The sequence below is a fragment of the Manis javanica genome, chromosome 11 (assembly GCF_040802235.1).
Source record: "Manis javanica isolate MJ-LG chromosome 11, MJ_LKY, whole genome shotgun sequence".
NCBI classification, from domain to species: Eukaryota; Metazoa; Chordata; class Mammalia; order Pholidota; family Manidae; genus Manis; species Manis javanica.
In genome coordinates, this window is record NC_133166.1 from 1726870 (window position 1) to 1753197 (window position 26328).

Here is a 26328-nt window from a genome sequence, read left to right on the forward strand (position 1 = left end):
AATCGGTGCGGGGCTCTGAGCCTGAGGATTGGGCCGTCTCAAGGTAGTCTCCTCTCTAGGCAGTCGTCTCGGTGGCCATTTTGCCCGAGCGCTTTTGGTTGTCGAATTGCGTCAGTTTCTCCCGGGTCTGAGCCTGGGGCGGGGCCCTCATTTGCAAGGTCATGAATAATTGAGTACCCGGGCAGCTCCTATTTGCATACGATCGGGCGACTTCGGCACGAGCTTCCCACGCCGGCTACCGCCGGCTCATGGATATTCATAGAACGCTCTGGGGGCGGGGCGCTGGGCGGGGATGGGGGCGGGGCCCCGCCGGAGCTCGCTCTGGCTCGGTCCCGCGGTGACGGCGGCAGCGGCGGCGGCGGCGGCGGCAACGGCAACTGGCGTCGGGGCGCCGAGCCCTAGCGGAGCGGAGCCAGATCCAGGGGGAGCGCGTGAGTGCGCGGGGGCGGGGTCCAGGATTGGGGCGGGGGAGAGGCATGGAAGAAGTGGGCGCTTTCCAGCCGGAACCTCGGGTTGAGGTGGGGTGGGGGTCACCAGGAAAGTTTGCAGGGGCCGGGGGCGCGGGAGAGCTGGCGCGTGTGCTCGGGGGCGGAGGGTGCACCGTCTGGAGCTCGTGCTGGCTGAGCCAGAAGAAAGGGAGGAGGGGGCGAGGGCTTGAGGCGGGGCCGGGGGCGGGCGGAGCCGCTGGAGGGACCCCCGCCTCCCCTTTCCCCGGGCCGCTCTAGCCCCCTCCCCTGGCTCCCTCGGCACACCCCCAGCCACCCTAGTCCGCCCCCACCCAGGCCGCGTCCCCAGTCCCCCACCCCCGTCTGTTCGCCGGCTGCTTCACATCCCGCTCACAGGTCCTCGCTTCTGTCGCCGCCGCCCCCTTCTCTCCCAACCCTCTTCTCCTCTTCGGCTGCCGCCGGCCCCTCTGTGTCCAGAGCTTCCCACTGGGCCCCTCCAGACGGCCCCTCGCCCCGGGCTGTTCCGTCTTCCCGTTGGCCCGCCCTCCTCCAGTTTACAGGCTGTCTCTGCCGACCTCTCTGGCCCCGGATCCGGCCAGAGATCCCAGGGTCCATAGGGGCGACCCCGCCTGTGCCGATGCCTCTCTGGGCTCCTGCCCCTGCGGGAACTTCCCAGCCTCCCCCAGCCCTTAGGCGGTCTTTGCTCTTGGGGGTCAGCTAGTCTCCCAGACTCGGGGTGCGGAGCGCTCAGTGTCACCGGGATTCTATAGCTTTTGGCTCCGGCCTTTTGTCACCTGGGTTTCTTGGCTGGGGTGCTGTGCCTCTGAGCTGCTATGCCCCCCTTTTCAACTGGGGAAGCCAAGCCCCTACCTCATTGCTTCAGCTCCTCAAACCGTAGAGGTGCCCCCATCAGGCCCTCAGGTGAAAGGGTTTCTCGGTTCTGGGCCAGTTCATCATCCTCATTTCTAACCACCCGCACCATGTCAGTTGTAGTAATGTTCAAGGACAAGGAAACGGTCTTGTGTTTTCTTAATTTTATATTTTCTGTCACGTGCCCCTCCCCACGCACACTTGGACTGGCTCTGCAGTTACCCACCCACCCGCAGCCAGCGGTCTTCCTTGGTTGTGCGCTAAGCAAGGGATTGACGGCCCTGGGTTTCTCCCTACCCTCTTCAGGGTGTCTCCCATCTTTGAAACAAGCTGGGGGCAGGGTCAAAGGTGAGTGGTGGGTGGGTTTTGCAGCGGTTCCTCAGGATTTGGTGCGGTGTTTCCAGACCGGCTGGAGTGGTGACTGAGGACGGCACTGCCTGCTGCAGGTTGGAGAGGGTTGGGTTGGGTTGGGTTGTCTTCATCTCACCGACTATGTGCATACCAGGTGATAGGAAACATCCCCTTCCCTTGGAAAGGGAGGCGAGGGGGGCAGTGTCAGTCTTTTGAGTGGGCTGGTGCTTCAGGAGCCAGGATGGGACCTGAGGAGGAGGTGGAGTGTCTGAAGAACAGGTGACATGGGGCCTAGTGGGTGAAGGAATGGTCTGGAATGCTGGCAGCCCGTGGTCTCCGAAGAGGAGGAGGTGGTTACCAAGGATGTTAGCTTCTTGATGACAGTGGAATCATACTAATAATGGCCAACATTTATTGGACACTTGTTTTGTGCTAGGCATTGTGCTAAGCAATTTGCATGCGTCTCATGTAAGCCAACAGTCTCAGTAACTCCATTTATCACATAGGGAAACTGAGGCTTATAGAGCCTCACAGCATGCCAGCTGTCACACAGCTAGAAAGTGGTAGACCCAGCCAGCATTTGAGTCCTGGTATAACAGACCCTGGATCGCCTGTTACAGGCTTAGAGGAGGGGCACCATTTGGCTTCTATCACAGGGCTGTGTCACTTGATTTAAAATGTCTTCTTCTGACCCTCAAAGCCCCTCAGGCCAGCCCTAGGCTGGTGAGTGATGTCTGCATATCCCTGTTTTATAGGCGGAGGATGTCCCACTCTGACTGTCCTAGAAGGGGGAACCCCAGGGAGATTTCCCCCCAAGCTGCCCCACCCCCCGGACGTTCTCAGCCCTGTCCCATTCTCCCAGGCCCGGCCTGGGCCGGCTCCTCCTTCCTCTTGGCTGGGCTCTGGAAATCCAGTGGGAGGCCATTGCTATGGCAACAGGACTAGGCCCTGGTTTTACCTCATCAAATTCCAAGCTGAAGCCAGAGCGATTGAGAAATTAAAGAAAAAAATGTATTCCAGATGTTTACTTTTCCTTATTTTTCCGTGTTTGGATGATACAGCTCCGAGGGAGGCGGGAGTGGGCAGGGATGAGGAAGGAGGAGGGGGAAAGACTGGGGAGAGGGAACCACTCCCAGCTGCAGGAGGGAGGGGGGAAGGAGGGTGAGCGGGAAGAGGGGGCAGGCAGTGGGGCGGAGCCCCAGGTTGGGGAGGAGCGGGTTTTTCCCGTCTCCCCTGAGGTGATTCACAGAGAGACTTCAGGCTTTGTGGCCCTCTTGCTCTGCCCCTGAGTAGATACCTCAAGTGGGACCATCAGACCCAAGGGGTGCCTTGGGAACAGTGGTAAGTGGGGTGTCTGGGAGAGCTGGCCAGGGGAGGGAGCAGTGGGTGGCTTCCTGAAGCTTCAGGATTTGGGGTTAGGAGATGAGAGGTGGAGAGGGATCTGGGAGGAGTGGAGGGTATGACTGCTGGGGCCCTTCCTTGACCTCCTGTCACCCCCTCCTGAAGTTCTCTCTTGCTGTCGCACACTGCCTGGGCCAGAAGCGGACTTCCCTCAGCTGTGCCTACTGCCGGCGCCCAGCCCTATTTGCCCTCTCTCTGTCTCTCTTCCTGGGTCCTCAGCTGCTCCAGCTCACAACCCTCTCTCCCCAATTCTCATGCAGGTTCTGCCGCATGTCATGAAAGTGTCTGCTCTCAGGGAAGGTACAGCCACGGCTTCCCCGCCGCCCCGGGAAATGGAGGAGGGGCTGGTATCTGCTGGCTCTGAGCCAGGTACCTATGGGTGCAGGGTGGAGCAGGGTGGCTTGGAGCAGGGCAGGACAGGCAGAGTCTCAACTTGGAGGGGTGGGCAAGGGATGGTTATGTGAGGTGGTGGGGAATGGATGGGTGGGGGGTGCAGGATGAGTTTGAAAGGTTCTACACTCCTGTTGAGGCCCTTCAAGACCGTTTGAGGTTGTAGAAAGGCCAGCAAGTGAGACCAGACTGACCTTTGAGATGATGTTGGAGATGATATGGATCAAGCAGGTATTTTAAAGGGGGAAATTGAGGTCGAGAGGGCAATGGCATGCACGTAGAGGGGTTTAAACCAGGTCTCCTGGCTCCCTGTCTACACACCTTTCTTGTTCTAAGCCAAATGAGTGGGTGATACAGGATTCTATTAGAAGGGCCATGGCCATGAGTAATTCTAAGGTCTTTTATTTGGCATTGGAATGCCTTATATAGAAGGTAGGTTTCGAGCCTTGTTTTTTTTCCTTGTAGCAGATTTACTTCTGTTTGGCTTAGGTAAATAGTAAGTTTGCATTCCTGATCACACACTGGATGATAGTGGGGAGGCAGCCTGCGTGTGCACGGTGGCGAGGGTGCAGCGGAGAGGTGGAGTGGGAAAGCTCAGCTGGGGTAAAACAGTTACTGTGAATGGTAGTATAGCGGACTGTCACATAGGAGGAAAGGAGGGGACTGGGGAGATGGGGGGCTGACTGCTTAATATGGCAAGCTGGCATTCATTTTTGGCTTGTTTGGCCATTCATTCAATCTCCCATTTGATAAGAATGTGTGATAGGTCTGAAGTGGAATATGAGGAGAAATGAGGTGCCACCTGGGCCCTTAAGTAGCTTTAGCTTATAAGAGGGATTGACTAAAACATTTTGGGAATTTGGAGCTGGGAGAAGATAATTCTGGGATGTGTATGGAATATCAAGGAAGGCTTCATGTAAGAGGTGGCATTTGGCTTGTGCCTAGGAGGACGTGAATGTTGTGATTTTGTAGGGGGGGAGATGCATCTCTGCTTTCTGGTTCCTCTGATAGCATCCCAACCAATCCTTTCCTTTTGGTAGGTGACCCTCGGGCCAAACCCCCTGTCAAGCCCAAACCCCGGGCCCTGCCTGCCAAGCCAGCCCTGCCTGCCAAGCCTAGCCTGCTGGTGCCTGTTGGGCCTCGACCTCCCCGGGGTCCCCTGGCTGAGCTGCCTTCTGCCCGGAAGATGAACATGCTGGCAGGACCCCAGCCCTACGGTGGCAGCAGGCGTCCTCTTCCCTTTGCACCAAAGCCCATGACTGAGGCTTCTGCTGGAGGGGGAGCCCCCCGAGAGACTGGGAAAGAGGAGGCTGGGAAAGAAGAGATGCCCCCCTTGACACCCCCAGCTCGATGTGCTGCCCCGGGGGGCGTGCGGAAGGCCCCTGCCCCCTTCCGTCTAGCTTCGGAGCGCTTTGCAGCCACCACGGTGGAGGAGATCCTGGCCAAGATGGAGCAGCCGAGAAAGGAGGTGCCCGCCAGCCCTGACCGCCTCTGGGGCTCCCGCCTCACCTTCAACCATGATGGCAGCTCAAGATATGGCCCCAGGACCTATGGCATGGCTGCCAGTCCGAGGGATGAGGATGGCGGGACCGTCTCCAGGAGGTGGTCCCAGGAGGAGCCGGCAGAGTCTCCCACAGAGTGCCCAGAGGAGCACAACAAGACCCCCGAGGAGAGGTGAGGGGTGGGAGGCTGTATGTTTTGTTGCAGCCTGGAGGATGACGCGGGTGGCCCCATCTGGGGCTGTGACCTTCACTTTCAGGCGAGTTGTGCGCTGTGAGTGGAGACAGAGCCTGGTTTTGAAGTCACAAAGCATCCCCCCCGGCAGATGGTGTTTTCATTACTATATCCTTTTCACAATTGTGATTCTCTTTACAGAATTGATGTGTGTTTCCAGTAGAGCTCAAATGTACGGTAATTGAAGTTTATTTTTAGTTTTTTACACTGAAGGCTGACCTTTGCCTCATTTAATCCACAGCCAGGCTGTTCAGTGAAGGGAATATTAGACCAGTTTTAGAGATGAAGAAACTGAGGCTCAAAGTGACTTCCCATGGTCCCTCAGCAAGTAAGAGACTGAGTTGGAGTTTGAATTCAGGTCTCTTTGATTCTCAGCATGTGCTCTTAGTTGGGAGTTCCTGCTGTGGGTGGAGCAGTATGCCAGGGGCTCTGTGTGTGTGTACGTGTGTGCGCGCGTGCGTGCGTACCCATGCAGCAGGATGACTAGGGCACGGTCTGCCCACGAGGAGGAGTCTGATGGGAAAGATATGACATGAACCCACTTTGATGCCAGGCCAGCTGGTGTCAGTGCACAGAGATTACAGCCAGATTGGAGACTTGTTGCATGTGATACACTCATGCAGGGTTGGTGCCAGTATAAAGGAAAGCAGGCCAGGAGGTGCCCCCTGGACTGGTGGGCACAGGGCATTGGAGGAAGAGGATGGGGGATCTGCCGTTAGCCGCAGCTGCCTGGAGGCCATCCTCAGGGCAGGGAGAGCCAGGTCAGCACAGTGGGCCCCCTGGGCCCTTGTGGCTCTGACGGCCCAGAGGCTCCCTGCCGCCTCCTGCTGTGCAGGGCAGGGCTCCTTTGGTCTGGGCTGAGCTGGAATATGTTGCGCCTGCCTCTGCCCTACCCTGCTCTCCAGCCTTGCGTCTCTCTCACCTGAAAGTGCCTAGGAGGCAGGGCCCCCAGTTAACCTTCCTTTGTCCCAGGCCCAGGCTCCAGGAGGTCACACCCTGCCTGGGCTGGCTTTGCCCTCCATCCTCCTCCCTTCCCTGGCTCCAAGCAGAGCTTAAGAGGAACAACTTCAACCTTGGAAAAAATGCTCTTCCTCGTCCTCCTCCCCTCTGCAATCCTTCAAGAAATATTGGCAGGGCAGCCCAGACCAGCTGCACTCTCGCTGGCCAGAGGGGAGCGTTAACCCCTCATGGGCTAGGGGAGAGAGGAGTTATGTTTTGGGGAACCTTTGTGGGGTCTGGACATGCCCAGTGCTTTTCCCAGAGGAGCTGGGGGAATTTAACCCTTGATGTGCAGGTAGAGAGTGGGCACTACGTCTGCGGGTTCTGGGCAGGGCTCAGTAGTAAATGCCTTGGGGTAGGGACTGAACTTGGTGTGCTATTAAAGGCGCTTAGGCAGACTCTTAATCAGCTGTCGCCTTACCCATCCTGGGACAGGCTTCTCCATTCTGTGCCTCCATTTCCTGTCTTGTTCCCTCACAGGAACTCCCCTTCGGACCTGGCGTTCAACGGGGACCTGGCTCAGCTGGCCAGCTCTGAACCGTGTACTGATGTGAGTTATCCTCCTGTTAGGAATTAGAGTCACAGTATTTTAGAGCTGGGAAGGTCATCTGAGATCATGTGTTCCACCTCCTTGTAGTTCCGATGGGGAAGCTGAGGCCCTTGGCGAAGGTGACTTGCCCAACAGCCTGCTTGTGCTGTAGATCACTAAGGTGGCTAAGTGTGGGTCAGGCTTTGAGCTCCTTGTTATAAAGAATAACTACAATATCCTTAATAGCTGCCACTCATTAAGTACCTACTGTGTGCAGGCATGTTCCAGGGATGCTGACTAACCTAATCTTTGTGGTAACTAGAAAATAATAGGCCCTGTTGGTCTCACATGAGGGGTGAGGCCCAGGCGAGGCCACCGAGGCTCACGGGCTGAGGCAGGATCTGAGATACCCAACTCCAGTGTCTCTGGGCTGGAGACACTGTCTGATTGGGCTGCCTTCTCGGGGCTCAGAAGAGGGAAGAGTTTCTTCCTGGGGGTTCCCTGTTAGAGCCCCACCTCTCCCTACCCTGAGCTCAGAGGGTGGTCAGCCAGTTTTCCTGAATAAATGATGTAAAGGGTGGCCCTCCTTGCCCATAAAGGCCTTGTTAGCCAGTGTCTCTCCCATTTGCCCAATGGTGGAGACCTGACTCCGTTCATCTGTCTGTCCAACAAATATTTACTGAGCACCTACTATGAGCCATGTGCTGGGGAAATAGTATAGAGCAAAATATATACCATTTCTGCTCTCGGGGAGCTCACCTGCTAATGTGGGGAGGTAGACATGGAAATAGATAACGTGTGTGAATGAGAAGATGTGTGGTGCATCAGACAGGTGCTGGGGAGACCTGGGAATGTAGAGGGTTCTGGGATTAGGGTAACTGGGAAGGCCTTGCTTTGAAGGTGACAGACAGCTGCATGGATGTTTGGGAAACACATTTTGGGCAGAGGGAACTGCAGATACCCAGGGTCAGGTACCTCTCTGGCAGGGAAGCCAGGATGCCTAGATTGCCGAGAGGAGAGGAGCTGGGTGGCAGTGAGGGTCCGTGGGTGAAGGGTTGGGTTGTTTTGAGCATTGTAAGCCACTTGAAGGACCTTGGCTTGAGTGGGTGAGGAAGTCATTGAGGGGTTTGGAGGAGAGGAGTGACACGCTACTGGCTTAGTTGTAAAGAAACACCTCACCCTCTTGGTGGCAGGCAGCTAAGAGCAGCAGCAAGGAACAGTTAGGGGGCCAGTAATAGGCCAGGTAAGAGATGAAGGCAGTTTGGACCCTGGAGGTGGAGATGGTGAGGGGTGGTCGACTCTGGATAGCATTTGAAGACAAGTGGACAGGATTTGCACATAGACTGATACGAGGAAGGCGAGAGTTCAGAATTGTGGATGAGTCCATGGCTTTCGGCCTGAGCAACTGGAAGGATGCGCTGACCATTTACCGAGACAAGAAATTGGAAGTGGGGAGCAGAACTGGGGGACATAGAAATTTGCTTCAGGATTTGTTGAGTTGGAGGTGCCTTTTAGACGTCCAAGTGGAAATGTCAGGTGGGCAGTTGGGTATGAGTCCGGGCTTCCAGAGACTCATCAGTGCACAGATCACCTTTCAGATCGGCTGAGATCACCAAGGGAGTGGGTGAGGTGGAGGAGGGAAGAGGCCTGAGGCCTGACCAGGAGACCAGGAGACCAGGAGACTGCAGGAGCAACGGTGAGGGCAGGAGTGTCTGGCAGGGGTAGAGCTCTGGAGGCCCAACCAAGTCAGCTTTTGGACTGCAGGAGGGGGCTGTCAGGGTCAGATGCTGCGGGCAGGCCAAGGAGGGTGGGCACTGGGAATGGGATCAGCCTCAGGGAGGTCACTGGCGACCTTGACAAGAGCAGCTGGGTGGCCGGGTGAAGGAAGAAGCCTGTTTGGAGTGGGCTCCAGAGAGAATGGGGCAAGAGGCGGTAGACAGTGAATGGAGGTACTGTGTCCAAGGGAGAATGGGTGGTGGCTGGAGAGAGAGGTGAGGGCCAAGAGTGTTTTTTTGTTTTTTAAGATAGAAGAAATGAGAGCAGTTTGTGTGCTGAAGGAAATGAGCCAGCAGAGAAGGAAAAATCAATGATGCAGGAGAGGGGAGGGGCTGGCCTTAGCCCAGAGCAAGGACAGTTGGATGGTAGGAGGGGAGCAGTGTGCTGGGCTCACGCAGGTAGCCAGTGTGAGTGTTCTCTGTCCATGGCCTCTGTTTTCAGGGACAGGAAGCCAGGCCAGCAACTGAGAGAGGATGGGAGGGGCTGGAGGCCTGAGGACACAAGATGCTAAGGGTTGCCTGGGAGCACTGGTGAGCGGGTGAGCGAGTGAAGGGGGGATGTAGTAGGCGCCCTGGATACCTCGGGGGCCTTAGGGGTTTGAGTGGTGGTGAGGCTGAAGCTCCTGGTCACATGCTTCTCTCCAGCCATGGGGGGCTGCAAGGGGCAGCCTGAGGTGGAGAGCTGTGTGCAAACAGGTGGTGCAGGATGAGGGCGAGGTGAGGCGGAAGTCTAAGAAAGTGACTTGAATGGTGGTAAGGCAGGAGGGGAGTGGGGGACGGCAAGCTAGAAGGAGGGCTCGTGGACCAGACTTCACAGAAGGGCCAAGGGAGGTGGGAGATGGACAGACAGGAGGGAGGGTATGGCCCGGGACCCCTGAGATAGAGATTGTGGAGGGGTCGCTGTTACCAGCAAATCTGGGTGTGAGCCTGGGAGAGGTGGCTCACAAAGTTGTTGCGGGAGGGGAGGTCAAGGAGCAGAGCCTGGCTGCCCAAGTGTCTTCTGTGCAGCTGTTGAAACGCTCAGAACTGGGGTGGTTAGCAGGGTGGTGGTGGTGCACTGATCCAGGGGCTAAGCTTCTCAGGGAATGAGGGTCTGTAGGGGCTCCAGCAGGCAGGCCTGTGGGTGGGGCAGTTTCAGTAAAATCTAGTTAAAAACTAGAGTTCTGTGGAGGAGGGAGGAGGGGGAAATGGAAGGGGCCTTGAGAAGCAAGTGGGACCCCTTCCCTGCCCGTTCCCAGTGGGTGGTGATGGGGTGGGGAGAGCCCCACTGGCGAGGCAGCAAGGGAGGCATAACCTCAGTGGGCACAAAGTCAGGCAGAGCAAGGCTTCCGTCGTTGTCCAGGGACAGGCTGGGCGGAGAAGGGGAGGGCTAGGTGCCGGGGCCCCTTCCTCCCCTTGCTCCTGCCCCTGCCTCCCCAACCAGCATCCATCTGCTCTTCTTTACGTCCTAACGCAAGAGGCACGTGCACAAATCTTACTTAATCCTGACCTCACACCATGAACTGATATTGCTGCCGTGAACCCCAGTGTACAGATCAGGAAGCTGAGGCTCAGAAAGACCAAGCGACCACCACGTGGGAGGCACCGGTTTATAAGTGGCCATGCTGGGGTGGCACCCGGCCAGGTGCTTTCACGTCCCCCAGGGTCTTTCTCCTGAATTCCGAGGCCTGCCTGCTTCCTTGGGTAGCGGTGGGACCTGTGGATACACAGACCAGAGTGCGGGGCTTCATCCCTTCCCCAAAACTACTCCTGGGAGCTGGTCTGAGCCTGCACTGGGCTTGGAGTCCTGTTCTAAGACAAATGCCCAATTTTCCTTTTCTCTTCACAAAGCCAGTGATCTTGACCCATGAACCATGGAATCTTAGGAGATCTCTAGTGACCTTTGGGACGGGTGGGAGGATTTGAGCCACCTGAAGTGGTGTGAGCAGTATGATGGGAATGAGGTTGTGTGCATTTTCTGGGGAAAGGGCCTAAAGGAGGGGTCTGTAAACCCTAAGAAGCTTAAGAAGCCCTGAATTGTGTTTGGGTCCTCTCCCTACTGTCCTGAGAGGCCCCTTCTGAGCTCTAGTTTTCTCCCTGGTCTGTGGAGTGGGAGTGTGAGGAAGCAGCTGACCTGGGGGTCTATATGGGGTTTGCAGGTGAGTGGTGAGAGGTGAGTGATGGCTCTTGACCTTTCTCTTGCAGGTTTCCAAGCCGTGGGTCCCCTCAAGTCCAGGCCCTGCCTCAGAGAATGGAGGCACCACCAGCCCAGGCCTCCCCACTGAAGTCTCAGGCCCAGATCCCGGGTCCCTGCGAGTTCACTCACCTGATGGGAGCCCTGTGTGCCACTCTCAGCTGCCAGAAGCCCAAAGTCCCGTGGCTTCCGGGCCTTCTTCCTGCCTCTCTGTGACTCCAGCATCCTCAGCGGCAGTCCTGCTGGGTGAGGGCTCCTGCCGTCCCTCTAGCCCAGGGCTCCCTGCTGTGGGAGTCTCAGAGGCCCATGGACCTGGCAGCCCGGCCCCTGAGAAGGTCTTGGGGTGCCAGAGCCCAGAGCAGCCCCCAGCCACCTCGCCCCGGCCCCTGATGGAGGGGGGTGAGTTGCTGGACCTTGCCCGGACTTTTCCATCTGGGGATGTGGCCAAGGGTGATGTAGACCTGCGCCCCATCAGCCTGGCTCAGCGCCGATTTTCTGAGGGTGTGCTCAGGCCTCCTAGCCAAGACCAGGAGAAGCTGGGGGGCTCACTGGCTGCCCTGCCCCAGACCCAGGGGAGCCAGTTGGCCCTGGATCATCCCTTTGGGAGTGGGACAGAGTCCAACTGGAGCTTATCACAGTCCTTTGAATGGACCTTCCCCACGCGGCCTTCAGGTCTTGGGGTCTGGCGGCTGGACTCCCCGCCTCCCTCCCCTATCACCGAAGCCACTGAGGCTGCGGAGGCTGCTGAGGCTGGTGATTGGGCAGTGTCTGGCAGGGAAGAAGGCGTGTCCAAGCAGGGGCACGGAGCCCAGTCAGCCCCAGAGGGGTCAGGAAGGCCTGGCTCCTGGGCGCAGGTGGATGATCCGGGCATCTCCTCAACCCACAAAGGCGATGGCGAGAGTCAGCCTCAGTCCCCAGCTGTGCCCCTTGAGCCATTACCAACAACAGGGGTCTCCCCTGGGTCAGCCTTGTTGCAGGCAGAGGAGAGGTATGAGGAGGGGGAGCCCCTGGCCGGACAGGAGTCCCCGCTCCCTCTGGCCACCAGGGAAGCTGCTCTGCCCATCCTGGAGCCGATCCTGGGGCAGCAGCAGCCAGTATCCCCTGACCAGCCCTGTGTCCTCTTTGCCGACACCATGGACCTGGGGCAGGCACTGCCTGCTGAGGAGGAGGCCGTGATCCTGGCCCAGGCTGAGACCACCCTACCCAGAACAGAGGTTCAAGACCATTGTAGGGCGTCCCCTGAACCTGCAGGCCCTGAGAGCAGCTCCCGCTGGCTGGATGACCTCCTGGCTTCACCACCACCTAGTGCCAGCAGTGCAAGGCAGGGAGCTGGGCCTGAGCTGAAGGACACGCAGACCCCAAGTGCCTGCTCTGAGGTGAGGCTGGGGGCACAGGGAGGGTGGGGGGCCACAGGATGGAAGCCAGGGCTTTGGTGGGCTTTGTTCTTTCCGCGTGGATTTTATGTGTCAAGAACTTGGGATTCATGAGCAGAGAACCTGTGGATGCAGCCCTCATAGCTGTCCAGTCTGGCAAAGCTGATAGAGCACAGGGTACGGAATGGTGCCCAGGGTTTAGTGTGAGTTCATATCTGACTCCTTCCACTATCTGAATGGGCCTGGGGATGTACCCTAACCACTAAGCCTGAGAGTCCTTTCATGATATCTGCCTCCTGGGGCTATATTGCAGGGAACATTAGCTGTGGAAGGCGCTTGGTGCAATGCCTGGCATGTACCGAGCGGCCAGTCCATCATGATAAGTACTACTGTGAAAGGTAACAGTGCAGCCACTTAAAGCATGGGCTCTGGAACTGGACTGCCTGGGTTCACCTGCTCTGCTCTCTATTTGCCCAGAGGTGACCTTGATCAAGTTACTTTTCTACCTGTGCCTCCTCAGTTTCTTCATCTGTAAGACAGGGATAACAGCCATGAGCTCTCCCTTCCCGTCTGATGTTGAAGACAAAATGAGCTGTAATACTTAAAAAGGACTGAGAATAGTGTTGGTCATCATGAGTGCTAAGTGGTAGCTTCTGTGAATGTTTTTACCATTGAGCTCAAGACTTGCCTGTAGACAGGCAGCTAAGGCCCAGAGGAGGCAGAGCCTTTTGCAGGTTACCCAGCAAGTCGGTGGCTGGGTCTGGGCCAGGGCACCAGTTCCCTTGGCCAGTGCCCTTTCTCCTACCAGGCTGCCTCTGAATTTACGGGCTGGAGTCCAGGTGGCTTTTGAAATGATTTTTCAAGCCCAACTTGGGCTGGTAGAGGGCAGGGCTGGAAGGAAGGCACAGCCAGCGGGCCTCTGGGGCAGAGGGAGTGGAGCCGGAGTGCAGGAGGAGGAGCAGGAAGGAGTTAAGACCAAGCTGGCTCCTGCAGTAGGTGTGTCCGTCCGGGGATGTGGGTGACTCAACTGGCTTGGGGCCTCAGCCAGAGCTGCAGCTGCTCTGGAGGGAGCAGGGCCAGGGCTGTCGGACAGGTCTGGGCGAGGGGAGCGGTGCAGCTCTGTCCCGGCGCCTGCCGCACCCAGCAGCCTGGGGCAGGCAGGGGGCAGGGGCTGGGGCAATGGCCCAGCCTGGGGATGTGGAGCCCAGCATGTCTATTTTGGAGAGGCTGTTGGCCAACGCAGCACTGCGGGATGAGGCCGGCCGGCTCCGCAGCCCTGAGCCCAGGGCTCAGCCGCCGGAGGGAGTGAGTCAGGGAGTATGGGAGTATGGGATGGGGGGTGCAGGGAGCCCTGGCTGGGTCTCCCCCAGGGCCCAGATGAGGGCTGGGAGGTCTTCCTGGGGAGGGCTAGGCAGAAGGGTGCCTTCCTTAGGGAGCAGGGGCCTGGGAGCTTGGGGGCAACTTGGAAGGGCTAAGGGTCATGTTGGAAGCTCACCTTGGTTGGAAAGGAGGTTGTGGAGGGGATTTGAGTCTCAACCTCCCCTACTTGGAAGTGTTCCCCAACCCCCATACCCATGTGAAGACCACTCTACCAGGTGGCCTTTCTCGTGGCAGTCAGCCAAGTATTGCCTAAGGACTGTAAACATAACCATGGGATCACTGAGTGACCATTGCATGCCAGGCTGTTGGCTGAGACTTGGCTCAGGTGATCTTGTTTAATCCTCTTAAACCACTCCAGGCAGTAGGAATTACCTGTTTTAAGGATGAGGCTCCTGAGGCTCAGAGTGGTTAAGTGATTTGCTCAAGGTCACACAGCTAGGCTCCAAACCTACCTAGGGTTTCTTTGCTAGGGTAGATTGTTAGGGCTCTCAGACACTAGGCAGTGCTGACTCTCATTCTGGATTGACTCCCACCCTGATTGACTCTAAGCACTGTCTTTTTTTCTAATTCCCAGGGACTCCTTGGCTGGGCCCAAAAAGATCTGCAGAGTGAATTTTGGATTGCAGCAGACCCACATCCCAGCAGTTTTCGTCCTTCCAGCTGGTCCCAAGACTCTTCTCAGGACTATGGCCTCGGGGAGGCCAGCCCTAGAGGGGACCCAGACCTTGGAGAGCCAGACTGGGCGGGCAAGTGTGGGCAAGGAGTGGGGGAAGGGAGCGCCACGGAGTGGGCCAGCAGGCGTGGCATCAGCCAGGAGGAAATAGAGGTTGGCAGCCAAGATGGGAGTGGAGCGCCTGCCCCAGAGGGGCTCACAGCTCAGGACTGGGTGACTGGAAAGCCAGCCCAGATTGGCGCTCAGAGCCAGGAGGCGGATATTCAGGCCTGGGAGTTTGGAAAGAGGGATTCCCAGGGCACTTACTCTAGCCGGGATGCGGAACTCCAGGACCAGGAATTCGGGAAGAGAGATTCGTTGGGTACTCACAGCAGTCAAGATACAAGCCTTCAGGACTGGGAATTCGGGAAGAGAGACTCGTTGGGTACCCATGCTAGCCGAGATGTGACTGAGCAGAGTCCAGAGCTGGGAAAGAAGGACCACCGTGGAGGGTACGGCAGCCAGGACACAGGCGAGCAGGACCAGGAGTTTGGGAAGAGAGATCCTTTGCTCGGCACCTATGGCAGCCTGGGTGCAGAGCAGCCTGACCAGGATTTTAGGAATGCCTGGCTGGGGGATTATAGCGGCAGTGGCAGCCCCATTGCCCTCGGACCCCCGGACAGAGGCTTTGGAGTGAGAGCCCTGAGCGCCGGGTTCAGCCCCGAGGAAGCCCAACAACAGGACGAGGAGTTTGAGAAGAAGGTCCCGAGTGGGGCAGACAGCCAGGGTGAGGCCAGCAGGGACGTGGGCCGACCTGAAGAGGGAGAGTCACGGGGCTTGTTTGGGCCCAGTGCCCCCGAGCCGCAGGATGGGGCTGTGGAGCAGAGAGACCGGAGCAGCTGGCAGGGCAGCCCTGCTGGCCAGGATGTCGGTGGGCCGCAGGGGAGACAGCAGGCCACAGGCCAGGGCCCAGACGGTGCTGACCTCCCAGACAGGGAGGGGGAGCAGCGTGGCTGGGCCAGCGACTTCTGCCTCGGTGTGGTCCCCCAGCAGGATGTGGCCTTCAGCCCAGGGCAGCGGGCCTGGAGTGGCGGCTTCTGCATGGAGGCTCCAGGCCGGAGCTCTCAGTTTGGTGTCATCGGCAATGACCGGCTGAGCGGTGCTGGCCCCACCCCTGCTGGCAAGGTGGGAGGGGGCTGCTTTGTGCCTCCCGAAAAGGCCTTGGCTGGGCCTCTGGACTGGACTGACCAGCTGGGCCTCAGGAACTTGGAAGTGTCCAGCTGTGTGGGTTCTGGGGGCTCAAGCGAGACCAGGGAGGATGCCATGGGACAGATGGGCTGGTCGGACAACCTGGGCTTGAGAGATGTGGACCTGGCCAGCCATTTGGAGACTGGTGGGTCTGAGGAGCCCAGGGGGATCGGCGCTGGGGAGAAAGCCTGGACTTCTGACCTTGGGGTGGGGAGCAGGGATATGGTTGGTGTGGGGGAGGTAGGAGGCCTCAGCCAGGCCAGAGAGAGTGGTGTGGGGCAGACTGACTGGTCGGGTGTGGAGGCTGGGGAGTTCCTTAAATCAAGGGAGCGTGGAGTGGGGCAGGCAGACTGGACACCTGACCTTGGGCTGAGAAACGTGGCCCCAGGGGCAGGCCAGGTGGATTGGGGCAACAATCTGGGCCCGAGGAATTTGGAGCTGCCCTGTGACCTGAAGTCTGGAGGTTCTCTCGAGCTGCGGGGATGTGGAGTGGGGCAGATGGACTGGACCCAGGACTTGGGACTCCGCAACATGGAGCTCTCTGGGGCCCTGAGCGAAGCCAGGGAGCGTGGGGTGGGAGAGGTCAGTCAGTGCCTAGAGCCAGGCCTCAGGGACAGTGGTGTCTTGTCCCCTGGCCTGGAGGCCAGAGACCCCTCCGAGGCCAGGGGCATGGGGCTAGGTGAGACAAGTGGGCCAGAGACCCAGGGTGAAGATGATTCTTCTCCTTCCGTGGAGACCTGCCCTGCAGACCTCAGAATGGAGACAGGAGAAGCCCCCAGCTTTGGAGCCAGGTAAGGGGAAGGTGTGACTGAAGGCCGGCTGAAAGGTTTGCAGCCTTTCTGAGGAGGAGAAAAACAGCTTTCCCCGGGGTGGGGGGGGGACATTTAGTGTTTGGAAAGTCGACATGGAAAAAGTCATGTTCTTTTTTTTTGTTAAATGAAACATAACACATGTAGGTGAGTTCTGTTTGTGATGAAGATTGGGATGTTTGGTGTGCTCTTCTGCAGTCCATGCTGTAGGCTTTCTTGGTGGTTTCTTCTGTGGTTGTACTGGAGGAACTGGCGTGTGTCCCATCCTTGGATGGTTTCTGGTGGGTTCCACACTTGTGCACAAAGGCTGTTCCACTGGCCTCTCTGCTCCCAAGCCAGGGAACACGGATGCTTTCCCAGCTGTAGGAGGGAGGACCCCGTGACTTCTTGCCTGGGCCACTGCAGGGCAGGAGTAGAGTGGACAGTGGCTTATTATATATTTCTTATGAAGGTTAGGAACGTGGTGTTTCTTGCCTGCCCTGTGCTAAGGCCGTAGGAGCAACAGTCCAAAACTTGGAGGGTGTTGGTGCCTGGCTCCTGACCCTGTGACCTTGGCCTCCATGCACAGAGTTGGTGAGAGAGCTTTCGAAAGGAACAAACTGGTACTTTTACAAGCCAACCACAGTCTTTCTCAGGGATTTTTATGCTCTAAAACAAACTGAGGTGATTTTGCACCTGGAAAGGGTGCTAAAAAGACATGGTGTCTATTTTGTTAACATTTCCATCCATTGAGATTTGGTTTTATCCTCTTGGTGGAGTGGAAAGTTACATCTTTTCTAACCTCAGAGCCAGAGCTTCTGGGTGGGCTTCTGGATGGGGAAGAGAAGGGAGGCGTTGGGTGAGGGCTGTGTTGTAAATGGGAGCAGGCGCAGGAGGTACCAGAAGGGAGCTGGAGAGAATCCTAGACTGGGCCGTCGTTTGGGGTGGATGGAGGAGAAGGAGGGAGAGGAAGGTGGGCAGAGCCTGGGGCAGGATGGTGCTGGGGTTGCTGAGGAGGGGACGTTCTTGGACTGAGCTGCTGAAGGGGGAGGCGCAGAGGTGGTATTAAGACTGCAGGGATGGGTGTATGCAGGACTGGTGTCCAGAGGCTTCAGGTTGCTGGGCTACTCTGAGCCTCATTTTCTAACATAAGACTTGGAGCTTTGACATCGCTGCTGCAGGCGCTAGAGGGGCCCTGTGTTTGCTCCCCATTTCTCTTCCTGGGACTCCTGGAGCCCGCAGAGCCTGGCACTCAGCAGCACCTCTGACCTCATTGACCTTCACAGTTGCCCTGTGAAGCAGAAGGGATTTTTATCATCTTCAGTTTGCAGACCGAGAAGTGGTGTGACCCACTTAAGGTCACAGAGCAGCTGGGCCTTTTTTTGACTTTTTAACTGCTGTCAGGTGTGGCCGCTGCGATCTGGACCCTCAGACTCCTAAGGAGTGGGGCCCACAGCCCTGCACCTTTCCCCTCCGGTTGGGTGGCTCTTGAGAAGGGGAGAGTGGGGATATCTTGTCCTTTGTTAAGGATGGAGGGAGGTCTGCCTGGATGCTGGGGGTGCGGTGGTGTGGGTTGGGGGGTGGGGGGATTCACAGAGAAGCCGGGAGTCCTCAGCCCTCAGCTGTCTTGAGCTTTGGTCTCCACCATGCCTTTAAAGACCCTCAGGTCTTCTGGCTGTGGTGTAAGTTGGGAAATGCCTGCACTCTGGCCGGACAGGAGACGCAGAGCATCATGTGCATTAGTGTGTATTAGCGCTTTGAAAGCCAGGAGTAAGGACACCTGTTTACCTTCCCCGAACGCAGTGCTTCCCGGATCTGACTAATATCCAAGGGGCTAGTGTTCTGAGCATCTGACTTAGGGAAATTCTACACCCTGGGAAGTTGCTCCTTAAAGGACGTTTTTGGGGTTCCTCTGGTAATGAGAAGTCCTTGAGAATTGCTCAGAGTAGTCTGGTTTTGGGCCTGTCTGCCCAGTTTGGGCTCTGGCTCTGCACTGCCCCCCCGCCGTGCCTCTGTACACTGGAAAATACCTGTAGTTGTATCTGTTTTGCACATTTGGGTGGGTGTGAGAGCCCTTGGGGACATTGATGACATCATCCCAGTGTGGGACAGAGGTCCCCCTGATCCCCTGATGGTGGGCGGGCCTTGGCTGGGGTGCTGTCCAGCACTGCTGCTACTGGACCAGCACAGGGGTGGGTGGGATGTGGGGAGAGCTCAGGCCCCTGTGCTGTGTCTAGGGCCACCTTGTCCTGGGGGGAGTGTTGCTCCTTGGTCCCCGAGAGCTGGTGCACTGCCCCCTTGTCTCTGGTCTCTCAGTCATAGACTCTCAGAGGACCCTCAGGGATGTCTGAGGCCAGCTCCGTCATTTCATGGGGGGAGAAACTGAGGCCCAGAGAGGCACTGTGACTTGTATAAGGCCCCCAGCTTGTGACTGTGGGCTCCTTCATGTTCTCATGAGCCCCAGCCTTGTGCTTGGCCTCTGGGCGCTCTTTCTGCCTTTCTGGGGTCAAGGCCAGCTGCTGCCCCTTCAGGCACGTCATTCCAGCTCCAGCCCTGAATTGCCCTCATTTTGGATCTTGGAGCCTTGAACACTGGGGACTTTTTACAGATCTATTACATGCCATTCCCTCGGTTTGCACCCAGAGGGGGTGTGGGTGTGGGTGTGGGTGGGGTTAGATGCAGTCCCAGCCCTCCACATACTCAAAGTCTGGGTGGGGGAGGGTTATCTGTGGAATGAGAGAAGTCCTTAGGCCAGGAACCTGTGTTGAGGAGGAAGATGATTAGCCTAAACATTTATCACGTGCCAACTATGTGCTGGGTTCATATTTCTGCCAACAAGCCCAGCAAAGTGTTACTCTTATTATCTCCCTTACAGATAAAGCAACTGAGGCTCAGAGTGGGAGGGTAACTTTGCCAAGGCCACAGGCCTAGGAGGGATGGAGCCCTTATCTGTGCTGGAGTGGTGGCACTCAGCACGAGCCCCTGACCTGTCATCCGCTGGGGAGGAGCTCAGGTCATCGGTGCTCTGGGTGCTCGGAGGCAGGACAGCTTCTCCAGAGAGGGGGAGAAGGGTGAGTGAGGTTAGGCTGGCCAGGACGATGTGCACTGTAATTTTTACGCCCTCCCCATGTCCCCTCAGGCCATCCCCAGAGCCCCTGAACTCCTCTGCCCGAGTGGTCTGGGGCCAGGATGTAGATCTTTCCATCCACCCATCCACCGTCTCACATCCCCTTCTTGCAGGGGGCCTGCCCTAAGCCTTTCCTCGGCTCCACCCCAGGGAGGGGCTCCGGGCAGGGCCTCCTGGGGGTGGGGGCGTGGCCACTGCCCCCTCCCTCCCAGCCTCTGGTTTGGAGCTGCGGGGTGAGGGGTTTGCCTCCCATCCAGGGCTGCTCCCGATTCCGCCCACTTGTTGCACTTCTGCCTCCGCCTCCGCCCTTTCTCCCCAGACCGTTTAAGTTTCCATCTGTCAGCAGTTTGTGGAAGGACAGACTGACACACGTTCCCTCCCGCCCTCCCCGCTTCCTGCCTGGTACTGACTCACCTGCCTCGCTGTCCTCCCCCTCCGATCCCGGGAACTCCAAGGCCTGGCTTCCGGGCACGGCCCTGCCGGCCTTTCCCGCGCCCGTGGGTGTGGGTGTGGGTGACCGGGTGTGGCTCAGCTGTGCTTCAGGGTGGATGGGTACTAGGTGTGTCTGGGAGTGACCGATGAGCAGCACACACCTCCCTCATGGGCGTGCTGTGTGTGTGCAGGGTGTGTCTGTGTTTCGGGGGTGGCGGGAGAACAGAGGCTCCTCGTGTGGGGTGTGTGGTGTGCTCTGTATGGTGCATCTGTGTCATGTTTGAGGGAGGGGCAGGCAGAAGATGCATGAGCTGCATTGAGGTGCAAGGTGACCCGGCCTCTCAATTGCTTGGCAAACATTTACTTAGTCCTGCTCCTCCTGGCCAGACTCGGAGCCAGGTGCTGGGGGCACAAAGGCAAACGGGGCCCGACTTTGCCCTTGAGTTGCTTACAGACTAGCTGTGGGAACAAAGAAGCGCAGACTCTGGGCAGGCCTGGCACAGGTGGGAGCCCAGAGCTCGCAGGGCTGAGGAGGGGCTGTCCTCGGGGAGGAGAGCAGGTCAGCGTCGGAAGAGGAGCTGAGCTGCAGGGAGAGTGAGGGGCAGCTGGTGGCGCTTTTGGGGTTGGGAGAACAGCTTGTCCAGACATGTAGCCATCTGCATGTTCTGAGAGTCCCTGGCTGTCCTGTGAGACTGGGGAATGGGGTGGGGGCTGAAGAGATTACACAGCCCAATGGGCCAACACCTGGTTTTTCCCAAGGAGAGGGACCACACACGCAGGCGCCCCTGGGAGGGACACATGGACAATATCAACAACCCCAATGGTAGCAATAACAATAGCAGTTATTTATAGGGCGCACGTTGAGTGTCAGGCATTGTGCTTTAGAATCCTTACATCTCCCAAAGGGCTCTATAAAGTTTGAGGATCCTGAGGCTTTTATAGGTGCAGGAGTTTATGCAAAGTCTCAGTAAGATCTGGGATTTAAAACTGCCAGGCTGGCCCAGCTCATGCCCTCTTTGCTGTGCAAGGCTGTGGCCATGTCCTCCTGAACGAGTGAGGGAGGCCTGGGGGAGGGGGAAGCAGATTTGGTGATGTGGCTTTGCTTGGCGGGGGTGCGGGGGGAGATGTGGCCTCGTAGTCACCTGGTCCGTCTCCTTTGCAGCCCTGGCGTGTGCCCGGCCCACTCCCCACCCTCCGGCTCCCTGGGCCTCGTGGAGGACATGCTGGCTGCCAGCAGCTCCAAGACAGTGGCCCGCAGGGAGTCAGCAGCCTCAAACCACAGGGGCCTGTTGGAGGAGGAAGGAGCCACAGCAGGTGCTGACCGAGGGGAGCCCCTGGAACCTGGCAGGGACCCTCTGCCTGCCTGGAGGCCGCAGCCTGATGGTGAAGCCAGCCAGGCAGAAGAGGTGGACGGCACCTGCGGCCCTTCAGGGTCTGGGCAGGGTGAGCAGGGCCTGACAAGGCAGCAGCCGGCCCAAGGTCCTCTCCCCACCAGCTCCCCCAGCCAGGACTTCTCCTTCATCGAGGTCAGTGGAGGGTGGGCCCAGGGCAGTGGGTGGGCTTGAGGTGGGGGGCTGGTACATGGGTGGCACAGCCAGAGCCACGTTCCTTGGGCTGCCCTGAGCCGCGTAGTGCCCTGAGCAGTCTCAGGGTGGGAGGTGGGTAGTGGGCAGTCACATGATTGGGGCACTCCAAGCTGCTGGAGGGGTCAGCTCATGGCCAACTGCTGTGGAGGCTCCTCTGGGATGGGACAGCAATGACATGGTGTTACCATTGTCCTGAGCAGGACATTGAGATCCTTGACAGTGCCATGTACCGGAGCCGTGCCAACCTGGGGCGCAAGCGTGGGCACCGGGCCCCAGCCATCCGGCCTGGAGGCACCCTGGGCCTGTCGGAGGCGGCAGACTCAGATGCACGCCTGTTCCAGGACTCTACAGGTAGAGCTGGGGGATTGTTTTGTGACAGCTGTGCCTCTGGGGGCCGTGCAGGGGCAGGGAGGGCTTGCTGTCTGTGCTGAGCCCTCTGTCTGGGCCCTTGCAGAGCCACGAGCTTCTCGGGTGCCATCTTCAGATGAGGAGGTGGTGGAGGAGCCTCAGAACCGCCGGACACGGATGTCCTTGGGCACCAAGGGGCTGAAAGTCAACCTTTTTCCTGGCCTGAGCCCATCAGCCCTGAAGGTACCATCTGATCACTCGGCAGATGCACACAGCCGCCTGGCCAGCAGGCCGCCTCGTGTCCAGCCTTTCTCCTCTCTGCCTCTTCGTGCCCCACCCCATCCTGTTCCTCCTCTCATTCCACTCAACGGCGAGGGCCCTGCTGGCTCCTGCGCTGTGTGCTAAGGGGGATGCTGAGAGCGGCGTTTGTGTCCCAGAACCTCACGGGGTCGTGGGGGACACAAGCCAGGTCTATAATTAGCTCTGGTAAGGAGGAGGGCTAGGAATCACTGGGGAGGTGCAAATAAGGGTTGGGCCCGTCCAGAGAGAGAGGAGGTATTTCTTAACATTGAGGTGCTGCGGGATGGGAGAGCATGCTGAGGAAGGCCTCATGGAAGCATTTGACCTTAGCTGAGGCATGCACAGGAGTTGGCTGTGGAGGGCAGAGTGGTGGGGCATCCGGGCAGAGGGAACAGTGCACGCGGAGGCACTGGGACAGGAAGTCACCACTGGCTTTGGCCAGCCCAGTTAGTTAGAATTCAATTCTGCAGGATCTTTCTGAGGGCCTGCAAGATGCAAGGCATGGCTCGGCTCTTAGGGGTGGCTTGTCTTTAAGGGACTTCCCATCAATTCGGGTAAAAGAACCTCAGAGGGGTCTGTGCCTGATTCTGGGGACTGCATACTGCTGGGAAGACCTAGCTCTCAGAAGGGAATTCTTCTGCCTGTCCAACACCTGCCTGCACCTGGACTTGTCTCTTAGGCCAAACTGCGCTCCCGGAACCGCTCAGCTGAAGAGGGGGAGCTGGCAGAGAGCAAGTCGAGCCAGAAGGATTCGGCGGTCCAGCGCTCCAAGTCCTGCAAAGTCCCGGGGCTGGGGAAGCCTCTTGTGTTACCTCCCAAGCCAGAGAAATCCTCAGGGTAGGTGGCCTCAGCTCTGACTGGCCTCACTGGGTTGGCCTGAAAAGGGAACCCCACTTTACAGAAGGGGAAACTGAGATTTGGGGAGGAGGTCAATGTGGCTCAAATTAACTATATTAAGTTGGGGCCAGAGATTGGAATTCACAGCCAAACCGCAGGCTGCCTCTTCTGGTTGAAGGGGATGGGGGTTCCTGTCCCTGCTATCCCCTCATTTTGTCCAGCTTTCCTAAGCTTTGCCTTCTGCCTTTCAGGTCAGAAGGATCATCACCCAACTGGCTACAAGCCCTGAAGCTGAAGAAAAAGAAGGTCTGAGAAGTCACTGAGGTGAGAGCACGTTCCTGGGCTTGGGGCCAGCCTCGGGTGGGGAGTGGGGTTCACGCGTGAGGGGGGCCTGCCCTGGAGGACTCAGGAGGCCCAGTCTCTCCTGTAGACCTTCGCTCCCCATCCCCTTTTCTCTGTGAGGCTGGAAGCAGGCAGGGGAGGCCAGGCTCCAGGATTTGGTGGGTCCTTTGGCTTTCCCTAGATTGTGCCCATAGAGCAGGGTGTTGTCTGTCCTGGAATGGATGAGGAGAGGGCGCTTCCATCCCTGTCATCCTCCCTGGGCTCAACCTCTGTGCCCTGTGGCTGGCCTGCATGTGGTCAGCCAGCCCTTCCGGTCTGGGACCCCTGGGGACAGTGGCTCACCCAGTTGGCTCAAGGTCCCCAGCAGGGAGCGTCTTCACAGCAGGGCTCGGCTGGGGGAGCTGGGCTGGGCACAGGGCGAGGGAGCCTAGCTCTCCCGCCTGACCTCTCTGCCCTCTATGTTGCAGGTCCCCCCATCTGGCAGCCTCAGGCAGTGCCCAGTCCTGTGGGGTCCCCAGCGAGGAGACAGCTGGAGCCCCACCATGCCTCAGGCTGCAGCCTCTGCCCCCCTCCACCTCTGAGGAGCGTGGGGGAGGCACATTTATGCACTTTGTATCACCTTCCCAACTCTCCCCCACCCTTCCCTCCCAACCTGGATTCAGGCATTAGTGGTTGACGGTTTTGGTCCCTCCTTTCCTTGCTCTCTTTCCACCTCCCTCTCTGCTCCCTCTTCCAGCCTCCCTTGGGTTTTCTTTTGATACCAATTTATAGCATTTTTTATAAAAGCCTTTGATTTTTGTAATGGGCCAAGCCCTGCCCCACCCCCACCCCAGGTCTCCCTCCACCATGCCAGGTGCCCCACCGAGACCAAACATTTTGCCACTTGAAACAATAAAGTTTTTTGGGAATTGGTGCTGCTCAGGTTGTAGTGTGGTGTGTGGTCCTGGTACTGGCCCACCAGGAGCTCACTCTGATGTTGAATATGTCACTTCCTTTGCACTCCTGCGCTCAGTGTCCCCAAGGAGGGTGTATTGGTTATAATAAGCTGATTGCAGATTCAGACAACCCCAAATGTCAGTAGCATAACACATAAACTTATTTTCTGTTCATGGCACAAGGTGGGCTGGTGATGGGGCCACTCTGCACCCTGCTGTCTTTTTGGAAGCAAGGCTCCTTCCCTGTTGTGGCTCAGTCACCTGCATGGGCCGTGGAGTCCTCCGTGGCAACCAGGGGAGAGAGGGGAATATGCTGTTGGAGACCCGTGTTTCTTTGGCTAGAATTCAACTCATGACCCCTGTTATCTGAAAGGGAGACTAGGGAATGTAGCTGAGCTGTGTGGCCACAGAGAGAGATAGAGGACCGGATATTGGAAGAAAAATAAATCCTCCCCTCTAGGGGATTGTGGTCTTTAAGGGTCCTTTCAACCCATGCATTCTGGAATGTCCCCAGGCTCTGGCCTTTCCCACCCAAGCCCCTGCCCATTGGCATCCTACTGTCCCTCAGCCACCTCCTCTGTCATCCTGGGCTCCCCAGACTTGCCAGCCTCTTTTAGGGCCAGCATGGTCTTTCCCTGGGACTTGGGGAAAGGAGAGGCCCCCATGGTCCTGCCTTGATGAGCTCTGAACAGAGTCACTGAGCTGCAGGTCAGAGCTATAGGTGAATTTTGAAGTTGTCCCATTCACTAGAGCTTCTTAGCCCCACCATCCTCTTTTTTTTTTTTTTTTTTTAGGAAGTATGGGAGCTATTGATATAATTTGAAAATTTGACTAATGCTGTGGTCTGTAAAAGCATGCATGCACAATTTCACAAACCAGGTGGGAACTCCCATCATAGACTTCTTAGAGCAGTGGTTCTTAATCTTCACTGTATAACACTGTCTCCTGCGGTGCTTCTTAAAATGCACATGCCTGATTCCTGGGCCCAACCCCAGGTTTCCATCTCATAGGTATGCCTGGCGATCTCAATTTTGGGGATCCCCTGAAGTGGAGGAGAAAGAAAGGCAGGGGGCCTTAAGGGGGTGCCTGGCTGTGCCCTGGCTAGGTCTGTGCCAGGCAGTCCCCATGCCAGTCTCCCAGGAACCAGCAGAGCCCAACTGGCATGAGTTTTGTCCTGTTCTCTTCCACCCTCCTGTCCCCAAAGGAGCAGACTGGCAGGATCCCAAGCCAAATACTTAAGACTCATTAGTGGGACAAATGGGCTGGTCCCGGTGCCTGGGCTCTGCTGGGAGGGAGCAGAGACAGGGGCCCTGCTTCCTGGGAAGGCAGAGCCAGATCTGGTGTGTGGGTAGGGGTGATCCCACACCCTCCCTCTGTCGGGAGAATGGTTCATGGCCTTTGTTGGGAGTTAGGGGTAGGGGGGACCAACATGTACAAGCTTTGGCCATAAAGGCAGGTACCTGGCTGTGCTGAGGGTTTGACCATAAAGGCAGGTACCTGACTGTGCTGGGGGTTTGACCATAAAGGCAGGTACCTGACTGTGCTGGGGGTTCTTAGGAGTGGCCTCCCAGGGGCAGGTTGTGGTCTCTTGAACCTGGATTTGGATTTTGGAAACAGCTGAAAATCACTTGGATGCCTGTACCAGGGGGAATGTTAGACAGTCAAGCAGGCTGATCAATTTTGGTCAAAGGTAGCTCCAAAGGCAGCGTGAACTGTGGAATGAGTTCTAGAAGAGTCACTAGAGTAAGTGTACAGCCTTTCCGGGACCACTTAGAAGGTCTCAACTCAGTGTGTTTATCAAGAAATGAAGCCTTTTTTCTATATGTTAGAAAGCTGAGCTGTCCTTTCTCAGAATTTGGTCCCCATTCCAGGGTCTCAGCGCCGGCTCCCCCACTCCCCACATCCCTTGCTTCTGAGGCCTTCACCAAGAGCCCGTCATGTGGGAACTGGATGCCAGACAACAGAAGAAGCCTTTGGGAACTAAACAGAAGCAGGGCCCAGAGAGCAAGTCCTCCATTCCCTACAACCCAGGAGCTGGAATTGGCATTTGGGACGGTGTTGAGCCTTTGAGAAGCTAGCTCTTGCCCACGGTGCCCTCGGTATCTGCGTGGTAGTGTTGTGGGAAGTCTGAAGGGTTGCTACCCATTGTTGGCACTGCCTTCCCCCACCATCCTACCCCCAGATGGGGTCTGGCACCTGCCCGTGGTCACAGCCCATCCTGAGAGGGTCAGAGACAGGTAGTTCTGATGGAGGCGTAAGCCCTAGATTGGTGGCCCAGAGCAGGCTGCCGCTCGTGGATGGGATTTTCTTGG

At 57.6% G+C, this 26328-nt stretch overlaps 1 protein-coding gene across 2 annotated transcripts; it reads left to right on the forward strand.

The window, feature by feature from the left end:
* The first annotated feature begins 298 nt into the window (after positions 1–298).
* TNKS1BP1 (tankyrase 1 binding protein 1) lies at positions 299–23999 on the forward strand. Of its 2 annotated transcripts, none has more exons than XM_036996710.2 (12): positions 299–431; positions 3329–3437; positions 4499–5132; positions 6672–6741; positions 10680–12044; positions 13996–16112; positions 20831–21194; positions 21455–21605; positions 21709–21845; positions 22582–22739; positions 22991–23063; positions 23549–23999. In XM_036996710.2, the coding sequence occupies exons 2-11, from the start codon at positions 3344–3346 to the stop codon at positions 23049–23051; spliced, it is 5151 nt and encodes a 1716-aa protein (XP_036852605.2). In that variant the 5' UTR covers positions 299–431; positions 3329–3343; the 3' UTR covers positions 23052–23063; positions 23549–23999. The 2 variants fall into 2 exon arrangements, with proteins under 2 accessions (XP_036852605.2, XP_017536022.3); XM_017680533.3 differs by lacking the exon at positions 299–431 and adding an exon at positions 2842–3008.
* The last annotated feature ends 2329 nt before the right edge of the window (positions 24000–26328 follow it).